Genomic DNA, 11,715 nt, shown 5'->3' with positions numbered 1-11,715 from the left:
TAAATTAATGGCTGTCCGTGCCGTTCCGCAATTTGCGGAATGCACACGGACACCATCCGTGTTTTGCGGATCTGTAATTTGCGGACCGCAAAACACACCGGTCGTGTGCATGAGGCCTAATTCTCTAAAAATGTCTCAAGAAGTGTCCAAGAGAATTCAGTCTATAATGAATAGAAGGCCCAGACTACACCGTGGTCTGTGGAATATTGCAAGGCTGAGGTCATACAATGGAAGTTACTTGTGATTTGGCCTGGGCAAATTTTTGATGGTTTTGAGGTCTGTCCGAGAATTTTTTCAATATTGTACTCATGACCTCATGTCACCACCACATTAAACTTTTTATGACGGAGGTCACCATGCAGCCTGAGCCTAAGGTTCTAGGCTCCAATGTGTGCAAGTTTTCTATCAGCTGTATTATTAACTAGCACAAACATGATCTTAATGGGTCCTCCTTCCCCCTCCCAAAGAAAAGTCTTGTGAGGACCACACATCAGCCTCCCCTCCTTATGCCTATGAGGTCTGACAGCTTCCTACAGTTCTCCATCTTGAAGCTGTCGGCCTTTTCCCTTAATCTCTGGTCTCCATAAAGCCGGGCTAAGTTGGCCAAGTCAGACCTCTGCTGTTTCTCTTTCCAACAACCAGCTTGGACTTGTTCGGCATATTCCTTCTCCACTGCCCTCTCGAGCTCTACCAGTGCCTGGCCTCGATAACGGTTCTGAAAATTCTGGCCAACAAAATACGGAACCCCTCGACTGCTGGTTTCCCTGGGAACTGTTAGACCATAAGAAGATTTGGGATGGAGACTGTAAGATGGAGTGGTGGCTGTCATTTGTGCCACCACTGATACCACCACCAGGATCAGGACTGGTAGGACCTGGATGAAGGCAGAATAAGCTGATTTAGGAGTACCAGCTTCTTCTTCCTCTTCCTGTCTTCTAGGACGTTTTATATTATGTTTTTCCATTTCTTCACGCCATCTTGACTTCTTGGGTTCTTGACCCTTCTTCTCCCACCACTTTGAATTTGTCTGTCCAACGTCTTGTTTCCGTTCCTGCTGGGTCTTGGGTCTTCCTGGCTCTCGTTTGACGTCTTTCTGCCCCTTTGATTGACCACCCTCTTGTTTCTGCTCTTGCCATTGTCTCCTTCTTTCCTGGGAGGTCTCCTCTCTCGGTCTCCAGTCTTGGCCATTGTTTTGTCTCATACTTTCCCTCTGCTGCCACCTTGGCCTGTCTTGCATATCATCCTCTGATGACCACCTCTGCCATGTTCCATCTGGTTCATCTCTTCTGGTTGATCTTGGTGGCTCTCTTGGACGACCGCTGAAGGCATAAGCAGCGCGGGCAGAAAAGTGACCCCTGAAAAATAGATCGAAGATCTCATCTGTTGTCAGGTCCTGGTCAGAAGGAGCTTGAGCTCGGCCTTGGGAGTAGTCATAAGCCTTTCTCTTTGTCGGATCACTGAGAACTGCAAATGCTTTCCCAATAACCTATAGAAAAAATAGCATAAAATCCAATGAGTAAAGAGATAAGCCACAAATATAGAAACAATGGAGGAAAGTGTCTCAGATGGGGGATCTGTGGATGATACACTGTTATTGGAATCTATGGATGTCATGCTGTTATGGGGGGGGGGGGGGGTGGATGATACACTTGTGGGATATCTCTGGATGACAAACTTATGGATGAAACATTGTTATGGGGATCTGTGGATGACACACTGTTATGGAGGATCTGTGGATGACACACCATTATGGGGGATCTGTGGATAACACTGTTACGGGGGATCTGTGGATGACACTGTTATGGGGGATCTGTCTATGACACTGTTATGGGGGATCTGTGGATGACACTGTTATGGAGGATCTGTGGATGACACTGTTATGGAGGATCTGTGGATGACACTGTTATGGAGGATCTGTGGATGACACTGTTATGGAGGATCTGTGGATGACACTGTTATGGAGGACCTGTGGATGACACTGTTATGGAGGACCTGTGGATGACACATTGTTATGGGGGATCTGTGGATGACACTGTTATGGAGGATCTGTGGATGACACTGTTATGGGGGACCTGTGGATGACACATTGTTATGGGGGATCTGTGGATGACACTGTTATGGGGGAACTGTGGATGACACACTGTTATGGGGGATCTGTGGATGACACACTGTTATGGGGGATCTGTGGATGACACACTGTTATGGGGGATCTGTGGATGGCATTGTTATGGGGGATCTGTGGATGACACTATTATGGGGGATCTGTCTATGACACTGTTATGGAGGATCTGTGGATGACACTGTTATGGGGGATCTGTGGATGACACTGTTATGGGGGATCTGTGGATGACACTGTTATGGAGGATCTGTGGATGACACTGTTATGGAGGATCTGTGGATGACACTGTTATGGAGGATCTGTGGATGACACTGTTATGGAGGATCTGTGGATGACACACTGTTATAAAGGATCTGTGGATAACTCTGTTATGGGGGATCTGTGGATGACACACTGTTATGGGGGGTCTGTGGATGACACACTGTTATGGGGGGTCTGTGGATGACACACTGTTATGGGGGGTCTGTGGATGACACACTGTTATGGGGGGTCTGTAGATGACACACTGTTATGGGGGGTCTGTGGATGACACACTGTTATGGGGGGTCTGTGGATGACACACTGTTATGGGGGATCTGTGGATGACACACTGTTATGGGGGATCTGTGGATGACACTGTTATGGGGGATCTGTGGATGACACTGTTATGGGGGATCTGTGGATGACACTGTTATGGGGGATCTGTGGATGACACTGTTATGGGGGATCTGTGGATGACACTGTTATGGGGGATCTGTGGATGACACTGTTATGGGGGATCTGTGGATGACACTGTTATGGGAGATATGTGAATGACACTGTTATTGGGGATCTGTGGGTGACACATTGTTATAGGGGATCTGTGGATGACACTTTATGGGGGATCTGTGGATGACACACCGTTATGGGGGATCTGTGGATGACATTGTTATGGGGGATCTGTGGGTCACACTGTTATGGGGGATCTTTGGATGACATTGTTATGGGGGATCTTTGGATGACATTGTTATGGGGGATCTTTGGATGACATTGTTATGGGGGATCTTTGGATGACATTGTTATGGGGGATCTTTGGATGACATTGTTATGGGGGATCTGTGGATGACACTTATGGGGGATCTGTGGATGACACTTATGGGGGATCTGTGGATGACACTTATGAGGGATCTGTGGATGACACTTATGGGGGATCTGTGGATGACATTGTTATGGGGGATCTGCAGATAACACAACGTTATGGAGGATCTGTGGATGACACTTATGGAGGATCTGTGGATGACACTGTTATGAGGGATCTGTGGATGACACTGTTATGGGGGATCTGTGGATGACACTTATGGGGGATCTGTGGATGACACACTGTTATGGGGGATCTGTGGATGACACACTGTTATGGGGGATCTGTGGATGAGACTTATGGGGGATCTGTGGATGACACTGTTATGGGGGATCTGTGGATGACATTGTTATGGGGGATCTGTGGATAACACTGTTATGGGGGATCTTTGGATGACATTGTTATGGGGGATCTGTGGATGACACACTTATGGGGGATCTGTGGATGACACTTATGGGGGATCTGTGGATGACATTATTATGGGGGATCTGCAGATAACACAACGTTATGGAGGATCTGTGGATGATACTTATGGAGGATCTGTGGATGACACTGTTATGGGGGATCTGTGGATGACACTGTTATGGGGGATCTGTGGATGACACACTGTTATGGGGGATCTGTGGATGACACACTGTTATGGGGGATCTGTGGATGACACACTGTTATGGGGGATCTGTGGATGACACACTGTTATGGGGGATCTGTGGATGACACTCTTATGGAGGATCTGTGGATGACACTCTTATGGGGGATCTATGGATGGCACTGTTATGGGGGATCTGTGGATGACATTGTTATGGGGGATCTGTGGATGACACTGTTATGGGGGATCTGTTGATGACATTGTTATGGGGGATCTGTGGATGACACTGTAAGGGGGATCTGTGGATGACATTGTTAAGGGGAATCTGTGGATGATACTGTTATGGGGGATCTGTGGATGACACTGTTATTGGGGATCTGTGAATGACACTCTTAAGGGGGATCTGTGGATGACACACCGTTATGGGAGATCTGTGGATGATACACCATTATGGGGGATCTGTGGATGACATTGTTATGAGGATCTGTGGATGACACTGTTATGGGGGATCTGTGGATGACATTGTTATGAGGATCTGTGGATGACACTGTTATGGGGGATCTGTGGATGGCACTGTTATGGAGATCTGTGGATGACATTGTTATGGGGGATCTGCAGATAACACAACGTTATGGAGGATCTGTGGATGACACTATTATGGGGCATCTGTGGATGACACACCGTTATGGGGGATCTGTTTATGACACTGTTATGGGGGATCTGTGGATGACACTGTTATGGGGGATCTGTGGATGACACTGTTATGGGGGATCTGTGGATGGCACATTGTTATGGGGGATCTGTGGATGACACTTTATGGGGGATCTGTGGATGACACTTTATGGGAGATCTGTGGATGGCACTGTTATGGGGGATCTGTGGATGACATTGTTATGGGGGTTCTGTGGATGACACTGTTATGGGGATCTGCGGATGACACAACGTTATGGAGGATCTGTGGATGACACTGTTATGGGGGATCTGTGGATGACACTGTTATGGGGATCTGTGGATGACACTGTTATTGGGGATCTGTGGATGACAGTCTTATGGGGGATCTGTGGATGACACATTGTTATGGGGGGATCTGTGGATGACACATTGTTATGGGGGGATCTGTGGATGACATTGTTATGAGGGATCTGTGGATGACATTGTTATGGGGGATCTGTGGATGACATTGTTATGGGGGATCTGTGGATGACACTGTTATGGGGGATCTGTGGATGACACTGTTATGGGGGATCTGTGGATGACACTGTTATTGGGGATCTGTGGATGACACTGTTATTGGGGATCTGTGGATGACACATTGTTATGGGGGGATCTGTGGATGACATTGTTATGAGGGATCTGTGGATGACATTGTTATGGGGGATCTGTGGATGACATTGTTATGGGGGATCTGTGGATGACATTGTTATGGGGGATCTGTGGATGACATTGTTATAGGGGATCTGTGGTTGGCACTGTTATGGGGGATCTGTGGATGGTACTGTTATGGGGGATCTGTGGATGACACTGTTATGGGGGATCTGTGGATGACACTGTTATGGGGGATCTGTGGATGACACTGTTATGGGGGATCTGTGGATGACACAGTTATTGGGGATCTGTGGATGACAGTCTTATGGGGGATCTGTGGATGACACATTGTTATGGGGGGATCTGTGGATGACACATTGTTATGGGGGGATCTGTGGATGACATTGTTATGGGGGATCTGTGGATGACATTGTTATGGGGGATCTGTGGATGACACTGTTATGGGGGATCTGTGGATGACACACCGTTATGGGAGATCTGTGGATGACACTGTTATGGGGAATCTGTGGATGACACTGTTATGGGGGGATCTGTGGATGACACATTGTTATGGGGGGATCTGTGGATGACATTGTTATGGGGGATCTGTGGATGACATTGTTATGGGGGATCTGTGGATGACACTGTTATGGGGAATCTGTGGATGACACTGTTATGGGGATCTGTGGGTGACACACCATTATGGAGGATCTGTGGGTGACACACTGTTTTGGAGGGTCTTTGGATGCCCAAACTCTTCTTGGTCTCATGGACTTTTGCTATGAGGTATGGTATCTGCCTTGGTTCCGTCCATTAACCCTTTACTGTATGAATGGATGGACACCAGCAAGGAGAGCGACCCGAGGAGACCCAGGGCCCAGGCCTTGAATAATTCCCTTCTGTCAAGTTCTGTTCATTGATTTCTTGGTTATATCTATTTCTGGAAGAGCCAGGGGACAACCATCATGAGCCCCATTGCAGTGGGTTCTCACCCAGCTTTTCCAGGCTCCAGAAATGCAATTCTGTACATTTGTTGTACAATTTTGGATGAGACATTTTCCCTACAAAGCAGATTTACTATTTACTTCTCTTGAAAAGCATGGTGAGGTCCACTTTTGGACATTATTGGTTGTCTCTAAGGCATCAGTCAGTAAATGGCCAGTTGGTGTTAACTCCTTTAACATGTAGACCACCAGTGAAGCCGACATTAACCCTTTACTATCCTAGAACTCCAGGGATGCTAATATTAACATTTTTACTACCCTAAACCATCAAAAATGTTAACATTAACCCCTTAAAGGGGTTATCCAGCCCATAATATTGATGACCTATCCTCAGGATAGTTCATCAATATCAGATCGGCGGGGTTCAACACCTGGCACCTCCGTCGATCTGCTGTTTGAAGTGGAGGCAGCGCTCCTTCATCTTGGAAGTGCGGTATAATACAAGCACCCGCTCCAATATGCCACTGCTACACAGGGACGAGACATAGTGTAGCACCGCCTCCTCATCTCACAGCTTAATGGCGGAGTCCCGACTGTCGGACCCCCGGCAATCAGATATTGATGATCTATCTTGAGGATAGGTCATCAATATTATGGGCTGAATAACCCCTTTAACTGCCCTACACCACCAGAGATGGTTACATTAACCCCGTAACTGCCCTAGACCACCAGGGATTTTCTCATTGACTATGTCAATACTTAGATCACAAGGAAAGCTCACATCAACTTCTTATCTGGCCTGGGCCACCAGAGATGCTTACATTAACTCCATCGATGCCTTGTGCCACCAAAGATTTTGACATTGGCCATTTCAGTACAATAGCCCACCACTGATGAGGCTTTGACTATGTCATTACCTAGACCACCAGGGAAGCAGGCATCTGGTAATGACACCTTCACTGTCCTCGACCACAAGAGATGCCTATATTAAGCCCCACAATGCCCTATACCACCAGTGGGTTTAATATTGACACCTTCAGTTCCAAAATCAGGAACACCAGGTATGTTAGCATTGACTCCTTCAGTACCTAGACCACCAGGGAAGCTGTCATTCACCCAATATGTACTCTAGATCAGGGTTCCTCAACTCCAGTCCTCGGGGCCCACCTACAGGTCATGTTTTCAGGATTTCCTTAGTATTAAGCAGGTGATATAATTAGTGTCAGTGCATCAGGACTTACCACAGGTATTCATTCTGTGGGATATTCTCAAATCGTGACCGGTAGGTGGGCCCTGAGGACTGGAGTTGAGGAACACTTCTCTAGATGATTATGTTTGCATTAACCCATTATCTACCCTATGTCTCAGGTGTATTAAATAATATAAAGTCTTTTTTGGTAGTAAAGGTTGCAAACTTAGTTGTGGCCCGCTATGGGTGGAGCACATATGGCAGCCATATTGGTTGTCACCCAGCTTTTCCTAGAATCAGAAGTAACACACACATATGTCATAAACCTCCCCCAACCTTTTACATTGGCTCACCATCCCTGTTCACCTTGAAGGCCTCTGTAGCTCCTGCGGAGCTGTTCTTGTCTGGGTGGTATCTCAGCGCCAGTTTCCGATACGACTTTCGGATCACTTCGGTATTGGCGTCCCTCCTGACTCCAAGAACTCGGTAATAATCCTCCTGGTTGTCAAAGCCTTGTATTACCCTTTCCTTTTCTTCCTCTTCATCCTCCTCATCCTCCTCCTCTTCATCTTCATCATCATCCTCCTCCTCTTCCCATGCCGGCCTACCACAGTTCCCACAACCCGCATAGTGGTTCTGATGGGCCCAGAAGTCACGTTGCTCATAGTGACCATGTGTTGGTCCACCATGACCTCCATCAGCTTCGAAATAACCTCCTCGTATGGCCTGTATGAGGCCGGCCGCCGTGCGCGTAGGGTACAGGCTTTGGGCTTGATATAGGTAATTTAGAGCATCCCCCGTTCTCCCGCACTCGAGGCGAACCCGTGCGATCTTTATGAGCATCTCAGCTCTCTGTCGCTCCATCTCAAACGCCGTTGCCTCTAACTACCACCAAGAAAATTCTTATGTCATCCAAAAAAAAAATCAAATTTTCTATCAAGAGTCTTTCTGTATATCATTAACAAGGTTTAAAAAAATAATCTAAAAAATTAGAAATAAAATAAAAATCAAAACTAAATTAAATGAAAACAAAAATTTTAAAGTGAATTTTCTCACATTTCCAAGTTTTTGCGAATATTTTCCAGTGATGATTAATTTTTCCAAAAACAAAACCCTAGTTTTTCTCCACAATATGTAGAAAAAGGAATGCGAATTTCCGGAAATGTAAAACGAAAAATGCAGTTTTTTAAATTTTAATTTTTAGTTATATTAATGAAGGCTTTTCCCCAGGGATACGATGACACGGGGCGACAGGATCCAGTGAACAGACCATGGTCTTGGATGTAGACGGAGGTGTTACGGCTTCTTCGCAGCCTGTCATTGAAACGTATCAGGATGCAGGGTGTCGGCAGCTGCTCATGAATATGGATGCGACTCTTGGGATTGTAGCGCCCTGTGCGGATTCTTACGTGTTTTCTCTGCTGGTGATTCCAGGCCAGATCGTGCGAAAATACAATATTGCAGATGTCAGGATCCTGAGCGTCCAGTGAGCCGGAGATTACGGCAGCATCCGGAGGATGGGATGGTTATTACACAGCATCTATATCGCTCCCCGTCACCTGCCAGACGCGGCTGCAGAAATGACAGTAATCCCAGGATCCCCTCTCCTGCATGGATTAATTAGCCAGAGCCCCGGAGCGAGGCATCGTATGTCGCTGGCCTCCTTTCACGCCCCATCCCCCACTAGTCCTATAAAAAGCCTTGGAGAGAGGCTACAGACAGCAGCAGCTGATCCTCAGCAACCCTCGCTGCTTCCTTCCTGCAGCCCGGGGGATGATGGGAAATGTAGTTCTCACTGCTGCCTTAGGATAGTATTGAGTTCACATTTCATCTTCTGCAGAATCAAGAAGATGTAGGGTTAATAAGTATTTTTAGGATTTTGATTAAAGCTTTGTATTTTATGAAACAAATCTGCAAATATACTCAAATAATAGTAATAGTACCAGACATACTGCCATATAATAGTACCAGACATACTGCCATATAATAGTACCAGACATACTGCCCATATAATAGTACCAGACATACTGCCATATAATAGTACCAGACATACTGCCATATAATAGTACTAGACATACTGCCATATAATATAACCAGACATACTGCCATATAATAGTACCAGGCATACTGCCATATAATAGTACCAGACATACTGCCATATAATAGTACCAGACATACTGCCATATAATATAACCAGACATACTGCCCAGATAATAGTACCAGGCATACTGCCATATAATAGTCCCAGACATACTGCCATATAATAGTCCCAGACATACTGCCATATAATAGTACCAGACATACTGCCATATAATAGTACCAGACATACTGCCATATAATAGCCCCAGACATACTGCCATATAATAGTACCAGACATACTGCCATATAATAGTACCAGACATACTGCCATATAATAGTACCAGACATACTGCCATATAATAGTACCAGACATACTGCCATATAATAGTACTAGACATACTGCCATATAATATAACCAGACATACTGCCATATAATAGTACCAGACATACTGCCATATAATAATACCAGACATACTGCCATATAGTAATACCAGACATACTGCCATATAGTAATACCAGACATACTGCCATATAATAGTACCAGACATACTGCCATATAATAATACCAGACATACTGCCATATAGTAATACCAGACATACTGCCATATAATAGTACCAGACATACTGGCCATATAATAGTACCAGGCATACTGCCATATAATAGTACCAGACATACTGCCATATAATAGTACTAGACATACTGCCATATAATATAACCAGACATACTGCCATATAATAGTACCAGGCATACTGCCATATAATAGTACCAGACATACTGCCATATAATAGTACCAGACATACTGCCATATAATAGTACTAGACATACTGCCATATAATATAACCAGACATACTGCCCATATAATAATACCAGCCATACTGCCATATAATAGTACCAGACATACTGCCATATAATAATACCAGACATACTGCCATATAGTAATACCAGACATACTGCCATATAGTAATACCAGACATACTGCCATATAATAGTACCAGACATACTGCCATATAATAATACCAGACATACTGCCATATAGTAATACCAGACATACTGCCATATAATAGTACCAGACATACTGGCCATATAATAGTACCAGGCATACTGCCATATAATAGTACCAGACATACTGCCATATAATAGTACGAGACATACTGCCATATAATAGTACCAGCCATACTGCCCATATAATAGTCCCAGCCATACTGCCATATAATAGCCCCAGACATACTGCCATATAATAGTACCAGACATACTGCCATATAATAGTACTAGACATACTGCCATAAAATAGTCCCAGACATACTGCCATATTATAGTACCAGACATACTGCCATATAATAGTCCCAGACATACTGCCCATATAATAGTCCCAGACATACTGCCCATATAATAGTCCCAGACATACTGCCATATAATAGTACCAGACATACTGCCATATAATTATACCAGACATACTGCCATATAATAGTACCAGCCATACTGCCATATAATAGTACCAGACATACTGCCATATAATAGTCCCAGACAAACTGCCCATATAATAGTACCAGCCATACTGCCATATAATAATACCAGACATACTGCCATATAATAGTACCAGCCATACTGCCATATAATAGTACCAGACATACTGCCATATAATAGTACCAGACATACTGCCATATAATAGTCCCAGACATACTGCCCATATAATAGTCCCAGACATACTGCCATATAATAATACCAGACATACTGCCCATATACTAGTGCCAGCCATACTGCCCATATACTAGTGCCAGCCATACTGCCATATAATAGTACTAGACATACTGTCATATAATAGTACCAGACATACTGCCATATAATAGTCCCAGACATACTGCCCATATAATAGTCCCAGACATACTGCCATATAATAATACCAGACATACTGCCATATAATAATACCAGACATACTGCCATATAATAGTACCAGACATACTGCCCATATAATAGTACCAGACATACTGCCATATAATAGTACCAGACATACTGCCCATATAATAGTCCCAGACATACTGCCATATAATAGTACCAGAGATACTGCCATATAATAGTACCAGCCATACTGCCATATAATAGTACCAGACATACTGCCCTTATAATAGTCCCAGACATACTGCCATATAATAGTTCCAGCCATGCTGCCATATAATAATACCAGACATACTGCCATATAATAGCCCCAGACATACTGCCATATAATAGTCCCAGACATACTGCCCATATAATAGTTCCAGACATACTGCCATATAATAGTACCAGACATACTGCCCATATACTAGTACCAACCATACTGCCCATATAATAGTCCCAGACATACTGCCCTTATAATAGTTCCAGACATACTGCCATATAATAGTACCAGCCATACTGCC

At 44.6% G+C, this 11,715-nt stretch overlaps 1 protein-coding gene across 1 annotated transcript; it reads right to left on the bottom strand.

The window, feature by feature from the left end:
* On the bottom strand, positions 1-8,991 carry LOC122929242 (dnaJ homolog subfamily C member 18-like). The gene is made up of 2 exons (XM_044282755.1): positions 7,606-8,991; positions 1-1,486 (listed from the first exon to the last, which is right to left on the bottom strand). Exons 1-2 carry the CDS (start codon positions 8,101-8,103, stop codon positions 491-493), a joined length of 1,494 nt encoding a protein of 497 aa, XP_044138690.1. The 5' UTR covers positions 8,104-8,991; the 3' UTR covers positions 1-490.
* Between the last annotated feature and the right edge of the window lie 2,724 nt (positions 8,992-11,715).

Source organism: Bufo gargarizans, chromosome 2 (assembly GCF_014858855.1).
Source record: "Bufo gargarizans isolate SCDJY-AF-19 chromosome 2, ASM1485885v1, whole genome shotgun sequence".
NCBI lineage: Eukaryota > Metazoa > Chordata > Amphibia > Anura > Bufonidae > Bufo > Bufo gargarizans.
Note: the sequence above shows the minus strand (reverse complement) of the source record. Positions and strands in the feature narration are given on the sequence as shown.